Consider the following 21,882-nt stretch of genomic DNA (forward strand, 5'->3'; position numbering starts at 1 on the left):
ACGAAATAAATTTGTCTACAATCAAAATTTAAGTTGCAAAGGTTGACTGACTTACTGCAAACATTGAAGAAGGTTATGGTTGAAGGAATACCTTTATCCGCTAAAACTCTTTTAGTTTTTTCAGTTTTTTTTTCAAATCCAAAAATTTTGAATTTTTGAAAGATGTAGATAAGGTTTATATAGACGTTGGAATTGATGGTCTGAAAGTATTTAAAAGTTCGAATCGGGCATTATGGCCAATTTTAGGTTCTGTTGTAGGTTTTCCTTATAAATTTGAAAACTATTTTACACAATAGATGTAACCAAAAAAAATATATTAATAGAAAAACTTTAAATCTTTAAATCTGTAAATATGTTAAGTCTTTAAATCTGTAAATATATAAAATCTTTAAATCTGTTAATATGTAAATGAAAATTCCGAGTTTGTAAACAAGAAATGAAAAAAATTTATATTATTAGAATAAATTAAAAAATGTAAATATATAATATAAAATTTTAAAAAATTTAGTTTGTAAACAATAAAAGAATATCTACATATATATATAAATGTGAAAATCTGTCCCTATGTTCGCTTATAACTCGAGAATGGCTGAACGGATTTATCTTATCTTGGTCTTGAATTATTCGTGGAGGTCTAGGGAAGGTTTAAAAGTTGAGAAAAATTCGAATAATTGCCGGGAAAATGGTCAAAACGGGGACCCGGGTAACCTTCGGATGTGTATATACAATATGGGTATCAAATGAAAGCTGTTGGTAAATGCTTTAGTTCAGAGTATTTTTCATGCCGCTCCGTGACTAGGGTCTCGAGATAGAGACCAAAACGTGGACCCTAGAATGTGTTTGTACAATATGAATATCAAATTGAAGCTGTTGGTGAATGCTTTAGTACAGAGTATTTTTCATGCCGCTCCGAGACTGGGGTCTCGAGATATAGGTCAAAACGTGGGCCCGGGTAACCTTCGGATGTGTATATACAATATGGGTATCAAATAGAAGCTGTTGGTGAATGCTTTAGTTCAGAGTATTTTTCATGCGGCTCCGTGACTAGGGTCCCGAGATAGAGACCAACACGTGGACCCTAGAATGTGTTTGTACAATATGGATATCAATTGGAAGCTGTTGGTGAATGCTTTAGTACAGAGTATTTCTCATGCCGCTCCGTGACTGGCGTCTCGAGATATAGGTCAAAACGTGGACCCGGGTAACCTTCGGATGTGTATATACAATATGGGTATCAAATCGAAGCTGTTGGTGAATGCTTTAGTTCAGAGTATTTTTCATGCCGCTCCGTGACTAGGGTCCCGAGATAGAGACCAACACGTGGACCCTAGAATGTGTTTGTACAATATGGATATCAATTGAAAGCTGTTGGTGAATACTTTAGTACAGAGTATTTCTCATGCCGCTCCGTGACTGGGGTCTCGAGATATAGGTCAAAACGTGGGCCCGGGTAACCTTTGGTTGTGGATGTGCAATATTGGCATCAAATGAAAGCTGTCGATAAGTGCTTTAATGTGGGGTAATTTTCATACCTATTGATGACTAGGGTCTCGAAATATATGCCAAAACGTGGACCCGCCGTGTCTTTAAACCGAATTAAACCAAACTTACACACATTGTTAAGTAGGTATTGAAGATGGTTTCCGTATAGTTTGAATACCTATTGGTAGATAGGGTCTCGAGATATAGGTCAAAACGTGGACCCGGGTAACCTTCGGACGTATATGTACAATATGGGTAGCAAATGGAAGCTGCTGATGATTTCTATAGTATAGAGTATTTTTCATACCGTTCCGTGACTAGGGCCTCGAGATAGAGACCAACACGTGGACCCTAGAATGTGTTTGTACAATATGGATATCAATTCGAAGCTGTTGATGAATGCTTTAGTACAGAGTATTTTTCATGCCGCTCCGTGACTAGGGCCTCGAGATAGAGACCAACACGTGGACCCTAGAATGTGTTTGTACAATATGGGTATCAAATGAAAGCTGTTGGTGAATGCTTTAGTTCAGAGTATTTTTCATGCCGCTCCGTGACTAGGGTCTCGAGATAGAGACCAAAACGTGGAGCCTAGAATGTGTTTGTACAATATGGATATCAAATGGAAGCTGTTAGTGAATGCTTTAGTTCACAGTATTTTTCATGCCGCTCCGTGACTAGGGCCTCGAGATAGAGACCAAAACGTGGAGCCTAGAATGTGTTTGTACAATATGGATATCAAATTGAAGCTGTTGGTGAATGCTTTAGTTCAGAGTATTTTCCATGCCGCTCCGTGACTAGGGCCTCGAGATAGAGACCAACACGTGGACTCTAGAATGTGTTTGTACAATATGGATATCAATTGGAAGCTGTTGGTGAATGCTTTAGTTCAGAGTATTTTTCATGCCGCTCCGTGACTAGGGCCTCGAGATAGAGACCAACACTTGGACCCTAGAATGTGTTTGTACATAATGGATATCAATTGGAAGCTGTTGGTGAATGCTTTAGTTCAGAGTATTTTTCATGCCGCTCCGTGACTAGGGCCTCGAGATAGAGACCAACACGTGGACCCTAGAATGTGTTTGTACAATATGGATATCAATTCGAAGCTGTTGGTGAATGCTTTAGTACAGAGTATTTTTCATGCCGCTCCGTGACTAGGGTCTCGAGAGATAGGTCAAAACGTGGACCCGGGTAACCTTCGGATGTGTATGTACAATATGGGTATCAAATGGAAGCTGTTGGTGAAAGCTTTAGTACAGAGTAGTTTTCATGCCGCTCCGTGTCTAGGGCCTCGAGATAGAGACCAACACGTGGACCCGGGTAACCTTCGGATGCGTATGTACAATATAGGTATCAAATGGAAGCTGTTGGTGAAAGCTTTAGTACAGAGTAGTTTTCATGCCGCTCCGTGACTAGGGCCTCGAGATAGAGACCAACACGTGGACCTTAGAATGTGTTTGTACAATATGGATATCAATTGGAAGCTGTTGGTGAATGCTTTAGTGCAGTGTATTTTTCATGCCGCTCCGTGACTAGGGTCTCGAGATATAGGTCAAAACGTGGACCCGGGTAACCTTCGGATGTGTATGTACAATATGGGTATCAAATGGAAGCTGTTAGTGAATGCTTTAGTTCAGAGTATTTTTCATGCCGCTCCGTGACTAGGGTCTCGAGATAGAGACCAAAACATGGAGCCTAGAATGTGTTTGTACAATATGGATATCAAATTGAAGCTGTTGGTGAATGCTTTAGTTCAGAGTATTTTTCATGCCGCTCCGTGACAGGGGTCTCGAGATATAGGTCAAAACGTGGACTCAGGTAACCTTCGGATGTGTATGTTCAATATGGGTATCAAATGGAAGCTGTTGGTGAATGCTTTAGTTCAGAGTATTTTTCATGCCGCTCCGTGACTAGGGTCTCGAGATAGAGACCAAAACTTGGTATTGAATAAATAAATAAATAGTATGAGAATAAAGAAATAAATAATATGAAAACCATATCTTTTCTGTTCTAAACCATATCTATTCTATTTTAGTGTGCCCAGCGAAGCGGGCCGGGTTTGCTAGTAATAACATAAATGTAACTTCGTTTTCGTCGCGTAATTTCGAATGAGGAGTTTAGGCCATTTGTGCTGATGAGATTGTGATGACAACAATGAGGAGTTTGGGCCATTTGTGCTGATGAGTTTAGTATGCCTTTAGAGCAGGGCAGATATATTTTTCAGTTACAAGAAATTGCTATTGGTAAAAGAGAGATAGAATATCACACCGACAAGGGGAAACTATCAGAACTTTCCCACGGCTAGAACGAAAATGTGTAGTTGGATGAGGATAGTGATGATGATAATATGAGTGCTTATATGATAGTCAGCTGTCTTGTAGGGACATCGCTTTGTGTGCGTATGTGTTTGGTTGCATCTACACAATGTTACCATTGATATTTATGCTTACATATCATTCTGCTACCAAAGTCAAAAACCACCAAACGCAAATAGTTCATTTATCTATAATTAACATTATTCATCATTGTTTTTAAGCTATTTGAACCAAAATTAAAATTTTTGCAAGTTTATTTTGTAAATGATTTCGAAATGTACTGTTTGGCAACACTGTGTGGTGAGAGAGCAATCCTGAGCGGAATTTTCAAAAATCCTGCTATAAAATCTACGATACGGGAGGGAAGTAATTTTTCACTTACATGTGGTTCGCATTAGTTTGATCGTAACAGCTGTGAGGGCACCGCGTATACGTCGGTGACTGTTTGCAGCGTTATGCCTTTCCCAGGCTTGTTAATTTAGAATCTCACAAACCATTCCTGAACTTTCACAAACATCTAATTTATCCCTTTTTGTTTGTCTTTTATTAGGAAGAAAGTTGACGTCAGATTTGTCAAAATCGTGAAGGCAAAAGTAACTTGTAACTAATAGTACTCAATTCACCTAGGTGCCGCCTTGAATGAACTCACCCCGGCTTTGGCTAGATTCGAAGTCAGAAGGTTACTTCGTTATAGCAATTTATATGTTCTTTCTCCAATGAAGATAGAATACAAGGGTGCGCACTCCGAACTCGCTGTGTTTTCAGGCTACATGAACAAACAAGCAAATGGAAACGACTTGTTTTGGAAAGCGAAATAGTAGGCGAAAGCAATAGAAACTAACAAACACAATCATTTATACACATACGCACATACTTCCTGCCAATCCTTCATCCGCATAGAAAAGCAAAAAATTTATCTTAGACTGACGTCGGTATTGTCAAAATCGCGAAAAATAAAGTAACTTTTTCTTAAAGGCGCCGGCTAAGTTACTCAATCCGCCTTGTTGCCTTATTAGTGCCCATTTACACAGGGAAACATTTGGAAGGGGGAAACATTTTGTTCGGAGGTGCCAATTTACACACGGAGACATCTGGAAGGGCACTGGAAATTCTCCTGTGATGTTTCATTCACGGTCACGCGGGTAAAATTGTTTTCGGCAATATTTTACGATTACTTCTTTAGCATCTTGTGGTTCGGATATATTCCACAACCCGCGAATATGCAAGTGGAGAATGTTTGTCAGCAGTTTCTTTCCCTTTCATATGCCTACTAGATCTCTATGCAACACTTACCCATTTCATCTTAAATCTGTTAACACGAATTAAGCGTGTAATGATCCCATTGCCCGCGCTCTAAGAGAATTCAATGAGATCTTGGATTCTATTCCGCTTGGCTTATCGATTTTAAAAAATGAATTTTATAAACTCTTTTAAAAGATAATAAATAATTATATGTTGCAATTTATGCTCATATTAGATCTAAGTTAATGAACAGTAATTATGTTTTAGACTAGAAATAAACGAAAAAATATTTCTATGAAGAATGCAGCTCGTGCTCCTATTTGTGGTGTGCGTCTTGATGTAAGTAAAAAAACACATTATTTATTATTTAACCAATCCAGTCTGTATTTATTGGAATGTTTAAGAAACTGTTGACGAACGTTCTTTGCTTTTCATGTTAGCGAGTTATAGAATATATTCGAATCAGAAGATGCTAAGGTAGTTAACGTCAAAATGTTGCCAAAAACAATTTTGCCCGAGTGACCGCGAATGAAATAGTGAAATCGAATTTCCAGTGTCTCCCTTCTTCAGATGTCTCCGTGTGTAAATCGGCACTTACTTTGTTTACAATATTATTGTAATATATTACAAAATATATGTAAATTTTGTTGTTTCTCTAGCGAAGTCACATTCTAGAAATTCGCCTTTACCAATCACAATTTCAGTTTTGTAGTGTAACTGTATGAGGGACGTACCAGTTTGTTAATTTAGAGTGCGATTCAATGCAGAAAAAAATTGTGAGCAACGTGATAAATTAACAAATAGTTATTTTTAATCTAATTTTTCCTGTCAAATAGGCGAATATTTCTGTTATCTCTATCGCTCTCATTTGCTGAAAATTATATATGTTGGATGCAAAGGTTTTTGGACATACATACGTATGCCTATAAGATGATTTAGTTCTTTGATGTGTGCGTTTGGCTGCGATTATGTTGTCTTTCAGGTCATGTACGAAATATAAAAGTAATGGTGAAATATGAAGGATTGCGTATTACATTGGCAGTAGCAATCACATGGATAGGATTTGGTTACCATCGCAAATATTTTTGTAGGCTGTTGTGCAATAAAGTAACTGATATTTATACTATTGTTATATGATTCTTTAGCTAAAGGCGATGAAGTGAGTGATGGTATGCCCATGACAAATACCAAATAAGGATTTAAATAATGTAATTACGGTGCTATAATGAGGAAAAATAAATGATTTGTTTACTTGAGAACTGTTCCTTAGGTATACGCACAGAATTTTGTTTATGTACTGAGAAAATCGGCTGCCACAGGAACGAAGTCTTCAGAATTAGAGATTTAAAGAACTTATTTAGTAAAAGCATTGCCATCTTGCGAATAGATAACATACAATAACCAACTAGATAGAAGATGCAAAATTGCGGGAAATATTTAGTATGTTGTTGTTGTTGTAGCAGGGGGAAATCCCCATTTGTTCTCCCGCCCCTTTTAAAAAAAAGGGGTATAAGGGGGGGTAGAGGGGTGTATCCCCATCTTAAAACTGAAAACAGAACCTACCGGAGGCTTATAGTTTTTAAGTTATTTGAGTTTAAAAATTGTAAAATTGACCAAGAATCCTCCTATTTTGGTTACTACAACCAGCCGAAGTGCTGCCAGACATCGTATAAATAAACAATTTTAGAAGATAATAAATGACTAGAAATACAAAATTTTACAAATTATTTCTATATTATATACGTCTATTCATATATATATATATATATATATATATATATAGGTATATTTATGGATATATGTATATATTTATATATATTACATATATATATTAATGCTTGATTTTCAGTAAAGTATGTTTGATTGTATGCATTTTGAATATAATATATGATATATATATTTTTAATTCCAAATTTTCACTATATTATGAATATATGATATATATATATACATATATATATTTAAAAAAAAAGAAAAAAAAAGCGCCGCAGGCGAAAATTTGGAATAAAAAATCGCGCGATTTTTAATTCCAAATTTTCCCTATGTTATGAATATATGATATATATATATATACATATATATATTTAAAAAAAAAAAGAAAAAAAAGCGCCGCAGGCGAAAATTTGGAATAAAAAATCGCGCGATTTTTAATTCCAAATTTTCCCCTATATTATGAATATATGATATATATATATACATATATATATTTAAAAAAAAAGAAAAAAAAGCGCCGCAGGCGAAAATTTGGAATAAAAAATCGCGCGATTTTTAATTCCAAATTTTCACTATATTATACATATATATATTTAAAAAAAAAGAAAAAAAAACGCCGCAGGCGAAAATTTGGAATAAAAAATCGCGCGATTTTTAATTCCAAATTGTCCCTATATTATGAATATATTATATATATTCTTTTTTATATATTAAATATCTATATATAAAAAAGAATAATTAAAACATTTTGCGTAAAACTTTTTTCTTCGTAGGCGGCCTTCGGCCGCACTGCAAAAAAAATCACCCTTAATAGTCAAACACCGTCTCCGCTGCACATCGGAGTTTTACGTGAAGCGGAACTGTATTTCGAAAATCATATCGATATTGTATTTATTGTTTTTATGAACTCAATATATACACTTTAGAGGTTGTAAACCCCCATTCCTTCATTATTCTAACAGAAAAGAGTGTGTGGAAATTATGTTCCTATGTTGCTTCGTTTTCAATGGCATTCTATTATTTTTTTTATTTTTTGCTTCTGGCAGCACTCCATTCAGCCATGCTTTTCAGTTATTGTAAATTTAGCTGGCATATTTGGAGTTAGCAACTTAAAAATGCAATATAAATGGTTAATTTGTGGTATAAATAAATAAAAAGAGTTAAAAACGTATGTGTATGTTAATATAGTTTCAATATTTATTAAAATAAATGTGATAAATGCACTTATTCTATCAAAATTTGGTGAAGATAAAAGACAAACTTTATCAACAAATAACTTAAAAACTATTATTAACAGAATAGTGTTGGTGCTAGTTTTAGTAAAATAAGCACGAAGTGAACATCTCCTGTGAATTTCATTGAAAAATTCGTAATATTTCTCTCAAAAGAAGTGATGGGAGAACACATGGGGTCGGAGCCGAAAAATAGTTAAAAGAGGCTGATAGAGGGGTGTTCCCTTATCTTAAAACTGAAAAGCGCACCCGCCGGAGGCTTATAGTTTTTAAGTAATTTAATGTTAAAGTTCTGTAATTTAGCGAAAAGTTGGTGTTGCCATACACCTGAAATAAAAACGAAGTTCGTATGCAGAGATGTTCAGTGGAAGGTTGATTGTAAAATTGCAGTATTTTTTTGCTGTAATTTAAAATTGAGAAATATTGTAAATTTGTAGAATTTTTGCATAGAACTTTTTTCGTGTGAGCGGCCTTCGGCCGCGCCTCACAAAAATAACCCTCATCAGTCCAACTCCGGCTACGCAATCCACAGTATTTTTGCGGGGAACTCCTTTTCGCGTGGGCGGCCATCGGCCGCGCTTCTAAAAAACAACCCTCATCATTCCAACTCCGGCTACGTCATCCAAAGTATTTTTGCGTGGAACTCCTTTCCGTGTTAAAACCATAAAACCCAGGATTGGAACGTCATATGCGGGTGTGTGAAAAGGAGGCACAATAACCCGCATCCCCATCATTAACACTAAACTGAAGTACTTCATTTTTGTTCATATTATTGTATTCATTTGCAGGCATCCGGTAACACCATATTGTTGTCATATCAATCTTCTTATTCGCGTTTAAAATTGTAGATACAAATAAGTAAAAACACGCGTGTGAGTGTATATTTAGTGAAGTGTTAAAAAAATATATAGTGTAATGTGCCAAATTAAAGGGCATTTTGAAGGCAAATAATTACAAAGTTATTATTTCCCGAATAATTTGGAGTTATAAAGTTATAAACCTCAGTAACATCTCCACCAAGTTTCATTAATAAAGACATTATAGTTTGCCAAAAATTGCCCAATAGACATTATTGCGTATCCCAGCCAAAATTGCTTTTAAGAAACCACAACCAGGCAACGCTGTATGTACAGTGATGAACAAAAGTATGGGCACAGCAAGATACTTTCACTTTAACATTACTTTTTGCCACTTATGAAGTGATTTTTAAAAAAATAAATAAATAATTGGCGCGTAAACTTCTGTTAGGTGTTTGGCCGAGCTCCTCCTCTTATTTGTGGTGTGCGTCTTGATGTTGTTCCACAAATGGAGGGACCTACAGTTTCAAGCCGACTCCGAACGGCAGATATTTTTATGAGGAGCTTTTTCATGGCAGAAATACACTCGGAGGTTTGCCATTGCCTGCCGAGGGGCGGCCGCTATTAGAAAATTTTTTTTTATTAATTTTGCTTTCACCGAGATTCGAACCAACGACCTCTGTGAATTCCGAATGGTAATCACGCACCAACCCATTCGGCTACGGCGGCCGCCGTATTTAATTGATTTTGATTTGATTTGATTTTTAATCGCAAAAAAAACGGGCTAGACAGAAGAACATATTACCAATCATATTTCTTTCAATTCATTTTATTATCTGTTATATTTAATTAACACTAATTATAATATTAAAAAAAGTACTTATTATAACGGAACAAAATTATTGGCACACTTCATTAAAATATAAAAAAAAACAATAACAAAATAGTAAAATATAAACAAATTAATATTTTGTAGCCAAGCCCTTTGGCATCGATGAAACCAGTTTTTGGGTGGTTTCTGGCCCAATATTCTGCCATTCCTCCACCAGTGCCACCTTCAACTCTGCTTTTGTTGAAATAGGACGCTTCTTAAGGCGCCTATCTAGCTCTTCCCACAAATGTTCGATTGGGTTTAGATCAGGCGACTGAGGCGGATGCGACAATGTATGTTTGATGTGGTGCGCAAGCCACATACGCACATCATGAGCAGTATGCTTCGGGTCATTGTCGTGTTGAAATGAAAATGAACCGGGCAATTTCAGCTTTTCGGCACTTTTTTTGACGTTTCTCTTCAGGATTTCCATATAATATTTTTTATCCATAATGCCGTCAATGAATTCCAGCTCACCAACACCTGCAGCGGACATGCAGCCCCACACAATTACTCCTCCACCACCATGTTTTACAGTCGCAGCAAGGTTCTGTTTTTGCAGTTCGGTGTTAGGCTTATTTCACACAGTTTGGCGGCCATCAGATTGAAAAATATTGAATTTGCTTTCATCCGAGAAGAGTACATTGTCCCAAAAGTCACTTGGCTTGCTTAGGTACTCCTTCGCATAGGCTAAACGCTTCTTTTGGTTAACTTTAAAAATGAAAGGTTTGCGTCTAGCCACGCGAGAATTGTAGTTCTCCTCATGCAATACCCTCCGGACCGTTATTGGATGAATATCCTTTTCCATCTCTTCCTTAACTTCTGCTGCGATTTGTGTGGAGGATATTCTTGGGTTTTTTTTTGCCTTCTTGACTATTTGGCAGCGTTCGCGGTCGTTGAAAGCCTTAGGTCTGCCCGTACGTTTCACGCTTTTCAAAGATGAAGCGTTCTTGAAACGTTGAACAATGCTTTGTATGGTGTAGCGACTTCTGTCCATCATTTCACCAATCTCAGCGTATGATTTGCCCTGATTATGCAAATAGGTATAATATTATTTTGCGCTGAGATTCGGTGGTTTCACTTTTTTTGCTGCTCATTTTACAAAAATTTAAGCAAAGTTTGCTGTAATTGAAGGCACTATGCTGTTTGTAGTTTGAATTTTGACAAAAACTCAATTGCTTGTGTGAACATAACGGGACTTTTGAAAAAAAGTTGCTAGATCAATAAAATTTAGACGAAAAAGCCTGATAAAACTTAAGTGTGCCAATAGTTTTGTTTCGTTATAATAAGTATATTACTTTTTTTAAATAATATAATTAGTGTTAATTAAATATAAAATATAATAAAATGAGTTGAAGGAAATATGATATTCTTCTATCTAGCCCTTTTTTTTTTGCGATTAAAAATCACTTCATAAGTGGACAAAAAGTAATGTTAAAGTGAAAGTATCTTGCTGTGCCAATACTTTTGTTCATCACTGTATGTATACGTTTAAAAAAACTTAGCACTAGTAGGATATATAAGGAACTAGACTGTTCAAAAGTCTGGTTTATTTTAAAAAATATGACTTAAAATCAAGCATGTGGCTAATGAGGGCTAGAGGTGACATGCTAATTTTAAATAACAACAACTGGTTTGATACAGAAAATAAAACTTGCGCAGTGTGTAATTTTGGCGAGTTTAAAAACATAGCACATTTCCTGGCGCGTTGCCTAATATTAGGAGGAAAGTTTTTTTTTCGGAAAATTTACCTTAAATGATTCACAACTGATTGAGATTCTCAATGGGAAACATGATCATCGGGAGACACTTTTGCGGTTTATTAAATATGCTTCTAAATACAGAGATTACTTCATAAAATAGTTAAACTGGTTTTAAAAACCAAAAATTGGATAATTGTTTTGCACAAAAAAGAAATCGACAGTCGGCTCATGCCATTGTCATTAAATTATTGAAAATATATATTTTTCTTAATACCAGAATAAGTTATTATCAAAATGTTGTATATTTTACTCTGATCTGCAATAAATACTATACTATTACTAATACGTGTAGTATTATATAACACGTAAGATGTGAAGAAAATTCCGGTAATGTAGAGCATGATATGATAGGAATAAAACTTGACTGTTGTATCCAAGATTTTATTTTTGTAACAGAATGAAATATGTATCGAAAGCTGAAGTGATAGTCTTTCCAGGTATGTTCCCACGAGAGTCGGTTCTACGTAACCTGAACGACTCAGACCTATATCCGGCCACGAAATGTTACACCAGCAGCATTCCTCAAACATTTACGGAAAACGTTTGTGCTGGTACAAGAACAACATCAGCCGCGTGGCTTGGAGCCAGTTAGCATAAGGGGTTGCTTGCTCGATATCTCTCACTCACACCGCCAATATTTTTCTCTATTTTTCCGCCATAGCGGTGGTCGCTTAACCTGGGTGTGCTTTTGTGTGATTGCGAAGTTATGTCACTGTGAAAAGGAAGCATCAATTGCGTATAAGACTAAAATGACAACGGTTTTGATATAAAAATTAGCACCCTACAGATCTTTGCCATGTTAGTTCTAATTATATGTGTCTCAATACCTCGAAAACTACTTTCAGTAATTAGAATAGATATAAAAAATAGAAAGAGATTGACTATAGGACAACAAACCTGAAATCATTTTACTCCATTTGTTTTCTCCGTCCGAAAGTTATTAACTAAAACCACTTTTATGTTGTTGTTGTAGAAGCATAAACATTCCCCATATTTACATACGGGGAATGCTGCTGGACGAAAAAACCAGTTTTATATTGTTGCTCGTTGCAATCACCAAATACACTAAAATTAATACACTTAGGGGTGAGACTTTCCAACAAACACTCGGTAAATATTATCATTAACTTAAATAGTATATTGTTAATAAGAATGTATACATTGTTCCGTTTACGAACGAAAAGTTAACTGGCTGATGCTTGGTATTGCCACTCTATTGAAATGTACTGATAAGTGTATTTTTTTATAAGGTGTGAGAGCGTAAATTACTTAATATCACATAATTTACATATTTACTAACATGTTGAATGTAAAATTTTGTATGTCAAAGTATTTTGTATAAAAAAGGGCATAAATAAAAACAGCATAGATATACAGGCAAATGAATATATTTATTAAAACGAAATTGTAAAAGAAGCGCCACTGGCTTTCCATTTCTACTACGAGCAGCTTGCTTATAATGTCTACAGGGTTCGGCACTCGAAGTGTAACCAATTGAATGCCCATAAATTTAGTTAGTAAAATTACTTTTATTCAATAATAATGTGTGGAAATAACACAAAATTAAGAATCAATTTACTTTTGCTCGGCATGACCACCTTTTGCCTTGACTATGGCCTTGAGACGGTTTTGAGAACCGAATCGCAAGCTGCCCGAATGTGACTTGCGGGTACTTTGGCCCACTCGCGGACCATGGCTTTTTTCAGCGCCTCGAGACTGGTTAAACTTTTAGTTCGGACTTTACTCTCCAAAATTGCCCAAAGAGTATAATCCATCGGATTCCCGTCTGATGAATTTGAGAGCCATTGAGTGGACATTATGAAGTTCGGAACGTTGTTTTTTAGACATTCGTGGTACACTCGAGCTTTGTGAGACGGTGCCGAGTCCTATTGTAACGTACATGGTCTGCCACCGAAATGTTTGTCTGCCCACGGTTTCAAAGCAAGCTTCAGAATACTCTACCTATTATACTTCGCATTTACCTTGACGCCAGGCTCGATGAAAATGATTTGACAGCGCCTATCTGCGGTTACAGCGGCCTAACCCATTACCTGTGGCGGGTGGTGCCTCCTGGTGGCCAATCGATGACTCAAATTCCCGTATGAACGCTCCGTCAATGATCAGGTCGATCCCGGGGACTCCCACATAAAAATTAAAATTCGGAAATTCGGTAACAGGTCACCCAACACAGGTTGAACCCCTGAAGACCTGTAACTTCATCACTGGTGTGAGTAAGCTTTTGTCCACCGTAAGGTCTCGGTCGAACTCGACGAAGCACAGTTGCCGAGTCTTGAAATTGAGATCTCTTATTCGAGGATTTTCGGGATCGGTCTGGCGTAGGTGGTCACGCTGCTTCAGCTATGAAATTGGAATGTATGTCCGGGATCTTTACAGCTGGGATGAGGAGAGCCGTAGCAGCAATGATCACCTTGTGGAATGCGCGTTCGCCTACGCGTACATCGGTGGGAATAAGCCAAATAGCTTTGTTAAACTTAACATAGTTTTGGTGATTCGTGGAAACAAAGTCGGCAGGTCTATCAATCGAGACGGTAATGGGCAAGACGTCTGATGCCAGAGATAGCACAGGTTATGCTATTGATCAGACCAGCTCTAGCAATTGCGAGATCACCTACTACCAATCGGTTTTCACCTCTGATGAGCGCACCAATATCAGAGTGATATCCTGGCGGACAGCAGGTGGCACTAAGTATATACATATATATTATTAATTTCGAGCTCGGCATCGCCTGACCGGTCACTTATACCGTGATATTCTAAGGTACTGCCTCTGCGGACGATGCGTTCTCCGATCAGACGATACTGCTCTGCGTGGTGGACTATGAACGCTAGCTTACCGTCATTGTCTTGCTCGAGATCGTGTCTGTGCACCTTATCGTTATCCCTGATTATCACGGAAGAACTAGCGTGCAGATTGGTTGCTTGGACCAAAGGTATTAGATTTCCACGTCGGCTCATGTAGTCGATAATCTCATCTGTCTTGCTCGGAAGTCCGTTACAGTTGAATTGAAGAAGCTTGAAGCTCCTTGGGAGCATAGTGGTAACTCAGGGTGTGAGGGATGCGTGGGTTTATCTGCGTTGGATCTGCCGTGCGATCCGCATTTATTGTTGCGGCCTGATGGTCTTAGGCAGCCGCGCCACAGGGGGCGGTTGATGGTGCAGGGCTCTACAGCAGGGTCAACGTAGTCACGGGTGGAACCCAGGCCAGAGCATCTCCGAAAGTGGTACTAGTAATACTAAGTGAACAAAGCTCCCGACTGCAGAATACTGCAAACAACACATTCACGAGATGTCAATTAATGTTGCCCCTGCAACAAATTTACAATGAGGCTTCCATGTTCCCGGTTAAGGAGCACAGCAAAATGCTCAGCGAGCAATTTCTACACTGACTATATCCAAGTAAAAACACACTACAACTACTGGACCGGACAGTATACAGACGGACGTCAAACGACATTCATCAGGACACTGTTATCACATTTTTAAACTCTCGACCCCGAATATCGATTTTGGAAACCAACTACCATTTATTGCAGGGAGTAGTTTTGAGGGCCAAGTAGCTTTGGGTCAGTTACGTTCTGGATATTGTAGTAGGTTAAACCCCTACTTATCCAGCATAGACCACGATATACTAAATATATGGGATAGTTGGAAACTGAAACTAAGCGACTCGCTCGAGCTCTTATTAATTTTTAATTAAAATAATTTTGACAAAATAAATTCTCGTGACTGCAAGAACAGAAGAACGTGTTTGCCGGCAATTAAAAACTCGCTAAATAGAAGACGCAGATCGGCTCCGTTCGCATAAAAAGCCTTTGCTGGTCAATTGTTTTTGCTCCTTTTTCCTGCTTGGTTTTGTTTGTTAACAGTAATATGTAGTAGAATCGATTCTGGATAAGAAGGAGTGATAGTGTTACACGTGTCTCACGAGGAAGCTGGTGCTCCCGGTGAATGTCGTTTATTGACTGTCTAAACACTGTCAGGTCCAGTAGATTACGGTCAGTTTTGTCCTGGATTTCGTCGGCGTAGTTTAAGAGATGTCTTCTGGCGTGCCTGGGAGGCGGCTCAGGCTCAAGCAGGTGTCTGCAGGGGTGAAACATGCGGTAACATCCCAGCAGGAACTGCTTGCTGAGCAGCTTGTTATGCTCCATTACTTGAAGTATTTGTGAGTCGTTGTGAAGGTGTTGAACAGGGGACATCAGGAGGCAACCGGTCGCTGTCCGAATGGCAGTATTTTTGCATGTCTGTAGTTTTATCCACTGCGTGTTACTAGTTCCAGGCGACCAGACAGGCGCAGCATCGTTCAGAACCGGCCTACCAATTGCCTTGAATGTCGTTAGCAACAGTACTTTGTCTTTGCCCCAAGTGCTGCCGGCAAGCGATTTGAGGACCTTTTTCCGGTTTTGGACTTAAGCAGCAATTGCGGTTGTGTGCACTGAAAAGGAGAGCAAACTGTCGAAAGTTACACCCCAAATTTTGGGGTTGTTTACCGTCGGAATTGGTGTGTCGTCGACTTTTACCTTAAGGGACAGCTTGACCTCCTTTGTCCAGGTGGTAAAGAGGGTTGCCGTAGACTTAGATGGGGGAAAGTTGGAGATTCCTCACAGTGAAAAAGCGAGAAAGGTCGGTGAGGTAGTTGTTCACTTTGGAACACAGGTCATCGATGTCATTGCCCGACGCCATTATCGTACAGTCATCCGCGTATGAGACCAGGAAGACTCCCGCTGGTGGTTGGGGGAGCTTCGAGATGTAGAAGTTGAACAGCAAGGGAGAAAGGACACCACCCTGCGGTACACCTTGCTTAATCTTCCTCTGCTTTGATGTTTGATCTAGAAAAATCACTGACGATTGACGACCGCTCAGGTAGTTTGCGGCCCACCTCTTCAGCCCTGGCGGGAGTGTTGACTGATAAATATCATCTAGTAGCGTGGAATGGCTGACTGTGTCGAAAGCCTTCTTCAGGTCCAACGCTACTAGGACAGTCTTCTCGCAGGGGCGGTTTTGTTTAAGCCCTCCGTTTATCTGGGCGTTTATGGCGGTGAATGCAGTGGTGGTGATATGCACTCGTCGGAAGCCGTGCTGATTTGGGGCTGGGGCCGGGGCCAGGAGTAGGAGGGCTTCAAGCGTCTTCACTACTGGGGAAAGGAGAGTTATCGGTCGATAAGATTCCCCTTGGTTGGCGGGTTTTCCAGGTTTCAGTAGAGGGACCACTCTCCCTGCTTTCCACTTGTCAGGGATGATGAGAGTAGCCAAGGACAGATTGAAGACCCTTCTGAGAAATCCAACTCCCAAGGGACCCACGTGCTTCAGCATTAGCTAGTTCAGTCCTTCGGCGCCAATGGCTTTTGATGATTTTGATTTATTGATGGCCCCCTGAACCTCATCGCAGGAGAAAGCAAGTGGCGCACTGTCGTTTGTCAGTTTGTGCAGCCTTCTGGTAGCACGACGCTTGGATCAGTCGGCCAGAGGATGCAGTATAAAAAGCCGGCTAAAAAAGCTCGGGCATCTCTTCGGGTCCGACGAAGTGCAACCGTTGGAGGTGATGGCCACCTTGTCGTTGTGCTTTGTCGGGTTCGACAGGGACTCCAGATGTGAGGTTACAGGTCTTCAAGTGTTCAACCCATTTAGTTCGCTTATGTTGATCTACCAGTTGCCGGATCTCCAAATTGAGATCTCTTATGCGGGGATTCCCGTGATCGACCTGGCGTAGGTGATCACGCTCGTTGGCCAAACTGGCTGCTTCGGCTGGGAAATGAGGACGGATGTCCTTGAAACTTCCAGCTGGATGAAGCGTGCCGCAGCAGCTGTGAGCACCTTGCGGAATGCGCGTTCGCCTGCGCGTACATCGATGGGGATGGGAAGAGCGGCGAAGGTGTGTTCGGTGAATTTCGTGAAGCCGGCCCAATTAGTTTTGTTAAAGTAGGGCCGGTGGTTCGCGGAAACAAAGTCGGCAGGTCTCTCAATCGAGACGATAATGGGCGAGTGGTCTGATGCAAGTGATAGCATAGGTCACCACTTTATGCTATTTATCAGATCAGTGCTAGCTATTGTTGGGTAAGGCGAGCTGCTCCAATTGCCAACTACCGTGGTGGGGGCTTCGTCGTTCACAGAGCTGAATGTCGAATCGTCTATTTGCTCTGCCAATTGCTGTCCCCTACCATCGTTTGGCAGGCTTGAATGCCAAAGATTGTGATGCGCATTAAAGTCACCCACAACCAATCGGTTTTCACCTCTGATGAGTGCGCCTATATCAGGGTGATATCCGGCCGGGCAGCAGGTGACAGGGGGTATATAAACATTATAAACATAAAATTTCAAGCTCGGAATCGCCTGTCCGGACAGCTAAGTCTTGACGTTCTAAGGTGCTGTCCCTGCGGTCGATCCCTTCATCAATGAGACGATGCTGCACTGTGTGGTGCACTATTAACGCTAGGCAACCACTATTGTCTCGCTCGCAATCATGTCTGCGCACGTTATAGCCATCCCTGGTGATCAGAAAGGATCTAGCGTGCAGCTTGGTTTCCGGGACCGCAGCTATTTTGATACTGAGTCGGCTCATAAAGTCAAATATCTCGTCGACCTTACTCGTGAGTCCCTTGCAGTTGAATTGTAGAAGCTTGAAGCTTCTAAGTAAGGTCGTTGTAACTCGGAGGATGAGGGACGCGTGGGGTTGTTTACGTTGGACCTGCTGTGCAATCCGCTGTAGTTGTTGCGGCCTGATGATGGTGGGTAGCCGCGTCATGGAGGGCGGTTGTGGGTGCATAGCTCTGCAGCAGGGGGCAGCGTAGTCAGTTGTCCACTCACGAGTGGTGCGCAGGCCGTAACATCTCCGAAAATGGAACCAGCCATTGCGCGAATTGCATTTGACTGATGCCAGATTCCGAGGTATTACGGTCTGACACACGGAACAGACTGTGAGGGGGACCAAGAGCTGCTGGTTTGTCCTCGCACTGGAGTTGGAGCAGCTGGGATGGGGATGGGGGAGTTGTTTTGCTCCGATAGGCTCCTTACCGTGGAGGTGTGGGTTGTGGTGGCCGTTGGTGGTGCCGGCCTATCAGGGGGAGTAGTAGCCGTGGAGGCATCGGATGCTTGCTGGCGGAAGCAACACGAGGCCACATACCGTGTGAACCACTCTCTGTGAGTCTTAAGGCCTGAACAGGTCTGCCATGGTGTTCTCTTTTGCTGCTGTTGCTGGTTGTTGGGCTGGTGTTAGCCGTGAGTACTGGTGTTCTAGCTGTGTTGGTGTTTATTTTGATAGTAAAGTTCACCTAAAACAGATATAAAACATCTGGGCGAAAAGCGCCAGCTGTCCTGCTAAACGCGCGCCATTTATTCGCAAGCAGCTTAATCGTACATCTGTGTAGAGGGTGCTACCAGACGGTAAAAAAGAAAAAAAATTGTGCAGCGTACCCCAGTGTCTAATGCGGCAAAATGTAAAGTGGCCAGATATCTCATTGTATGATAACAATTTCTGCATTGAGAGATAAAGAACGTAATTTTAACGAAAAATTCGAAGGTTTAGCGACCAAAGATCATGTTGTTCAAAGTTCGCAATAACTGTGTGTGGAAGGAAAAAATTAAAAAAAGAATTAACTCAGATGAAGCGAGAACGAGATAAAATGAATAGAAGAGAACTTAACCCTCTGGTCAATGAATCAAAGAGGAATAAATTAATTGTTAAAGGTTTACCCAACGATATGGTGCGATTATTGTACGCTGTGGGGTCTAAACGTAAACCTGATTAAATCTAAAGTCAGAGAACGTACAAGAATTCCTGCTGGCTGCCATTGGTTTTACGGTAGTGTTCCTATTGAAATCGTCCATCAATATAAATATCTTGGTATTAGGCAATGGAAATATACAGATCAACTTTTGTATATTTTTTTATTTAAAATTGGAAAAGTAATAAATTACAATCACCATGATTTTTTTGTAAAGCATTAGCGGCTATGCCATCAGCTTTACATATCATAAGTATTTATATAAGTATATTTATATTCGTATATCATTTATATTTCAAAGTACAAATTAATTTTACAAACAAAGTATAAATCTTTTAATGTTTTCTGCGATTACTTCAGGCAGGAGTTCTTCTATTGTGTGACTTGATGTTGATAGTCTTATTGAATGTAATGCTTCACAATTTGTAACGATGTGTTTGATGGAACGTATCTCTTCGTTGCAGAATTGACAAACGTGGTTTTGTGGATTGTTGTTTCGAAAGAGGTTGCTGTTGGTCAGGCGTGTATGTCCAAGCCGAAAACGGGTATATATAATCGTGTTTCGTCTTGTGGTTGTTGCTGGGAAGATTGGACGGATGAAGCTTGGATTAATGCATTTATAATAATGATTTATGGTTTGTCATTGTTGTGACATTTGTTGTTGTTGTTGTTGTTGTTAACAGCATAGGTAGCCCTGTCAGTGTAGGCATATCATCGTTCGTCTTCGTCTAGCTCATCTAAGGGTAGGCCCAGGAAACATGCTGTTTGGGTTGGTTCCAGAGGGAGAGGGGGGTTAGATGAGTCGGTTTGAGGGGGCATGTGAAGAGGTGGTTAGTGTCGTGCGGGGTACCTTCACATGCCGGACATGTGTTTGGTATGTCGGGGTCGATTCTGGATATGTAGGAGTTTAACCTGCTACAGTATCCAGAACGTAGTTGTGCCAGTGTTACACGGGTCTCGCGGGGAAGCTGGAGCTCTTCGTCTGGTGGTGGTTGGATTCCGATTACGGCATTCACAGGACGGGAGTTCAAGAAGGTGGTAACGGTCTCCCGGTGAATGTCGTTTATTGACTGTCTAAATACTGTCCGGTCCAGTAGGTTTCGGTCAGTTTTGTCCTGGAGTTCGTCAGCGTAGTCTAGGAGGTGTCTCCTGACGTGCCTGGGAGGCGGCTCGGGCTCAAGCAGGTGTCTGCAGGGATGAGACCTGCGGTAACATCCAAGCAGGAACTGCTTGCTGAGCAATTTGTTGTGCTCCATAACTGGGAGCATTTGTGTCTCGTTATGAAGGTGTTGGATGGGTGACATCAGGCGGCACCCGGTCGCTGTCCGAATGGCGGTATTTTGACAGGTCTGTAGCTTTGTCCACTGCGAATCACTAGTTCCAGGCGACCAGACAGGCGCAGCATAGTTAAGAACCGGCCGGCCAATTGCCTTAAATGTCGAAAGCAACAGTTCTTTGTCTTTGCCCCAAGTGCTGCCGGCCAGCGATTTGAGGACCTTGTTGCGATTTTGGACTTTTGTGGCAATTGCGGTTGCATGCGCAGAGAAGGAGAGCAAGCTGTCAAAGGTTACGCCCAAAATGTTGGGGTTATTTACCGTCGGAATTGGTGTATCATCGACTTTTACCTTAAGAGACAGCTTGACCTCCTTTGTCCAGGTGGTAAAGAGGGTCGCCGTGGACTTGGTGGGGGAAAGTTGGAGATTCCTCGCAGTGAAAAAGCGAGAAAGGTCGGTGAGGTAGTTGTTCACTTTGGAACACAGGTCATCGATGTCATTGCCCGACGCCATTATCGTGCAGTCGTCAGCGTATGAGATCAGGGAAACTCCCGCTGGTGGTTGGGGGACCTTCGAGATGTAGAAATTGAAAAGCAAGGGAGAAAGGACACCACCCTGCGGTACGCCTTGCTTAATCTTTCTCTGTTTTGAAGTTTGATCTCGAAAAATCACTGACGAATGCCGACCGCTCAGATAGTTCGCGGACCACCTCTTCAGTCCTGGCGGGAGTGTCGACTGATAAATGTCATCTAGTAGCGTGGAATGGCTGACTGTGTCGAAAGCCTGTTTCAAGTCCAACGCTACTAGGACAGTCCTCTCGCAGGGGCGGTTTTGGTTAAGCCCGCGATTTATCTGGGCGTTTATGGCGGTGAGTGCTGTGGTGGTGCCGTGCGTCGTCGTTCACTGTGCTGAATGTCGAGTCGTCTATCTGCTCTGCCAGTTGCTGGCCGCTACGATCATTTGGCAGGCTTGAATGCCAAAGATCGTGATGCACATTAAAGTCACCTACAACCAATCGGTTTTCACCTCTGATGAGCGCACCTATATCAGGGTGATATCCTGCCGGGCAGCAGGTGACAGGGGGTATGTATATGTTAAATATTTCGAGCTCGGAATCGCCTGACCGGACAGCTAAGCCTTGACATTCTAAGGTGTACCATGAACGCTAGGCCACCGCCGTTGTCTCGCTCGCGGTCCTTTCGGTGCACATTGTAGCCGTCCCTGGTAATCAGGGGGGAGCTAGCGTGCAGTTTTGTCTGCTGGACCGCAGATATCTTGATTCCAAACCGACTCATGAAGTCGACTATTTCGTCAATCTTGCTCGCGAGTCCGTTGCAGTTTAGTTGCAGAAGCTTGAAGCTTCGCGGGAGTGTCGTCGTAATTCGGGGGTTGAGGGATGCGTGATGTTGTCTGCGTTGGTCCTGCTGTTTGTTCCGGAAAATGGGTTGTGG

At 40.7% G+C, this 21,882-nt stretch overlaps 1 protein-coding gene across 12 annotated transcripts in view; it reads left to right on the forward strand.

Moving 5' to 3' along the window:
* Window positions 1-5,700: 5,700 nt before the first annotated feature.
* LOC128870501 (uncharacterized) overlaps window positions 5,701-21,882 on the forward strand; it is a 39,034-nt gene continuing 22,852 nt past the window's right edge. For 7 of the 12 annotated variants that reach the window (XM_054113184.1, XM_054113188.1, XM_054113185.1 and 4 more), the window contains exon 1: window positions 5,704-5,818. Coding sequence is in view for 2 of the 12 variants with exons in the window: in XM_054113181.1 (XP_053969156.1) it covers window positions 6,048-6,129 (82 nt within the window). In the remaining 10 variants the exon portion in view is untranslated. Of the gene's footprint in view, window positions 5,819-5,878; window positions 6,130-21,882 lie in introns of all 12 variants that reach the window. The other 5 variants (XM_054113183.1, XM_054113182.1, XM_054113191.1 and 2 more) reach the window with 2 other exon arrangements.

This window comes from Anastrepha ludens, chromosome X, assembly GCF_028408465.1.
Source record: "Anastrepha ludens isolate Willacy chromosome X, idAnaLude1.1, whole genome shotgun sequence".
Taxonomy (NCBI): Eukaryota; Metazoa; Arthropoda; class Insecta; order Diptera; family Tephritidae; genus Anastrepha; species Anastrepha ludens.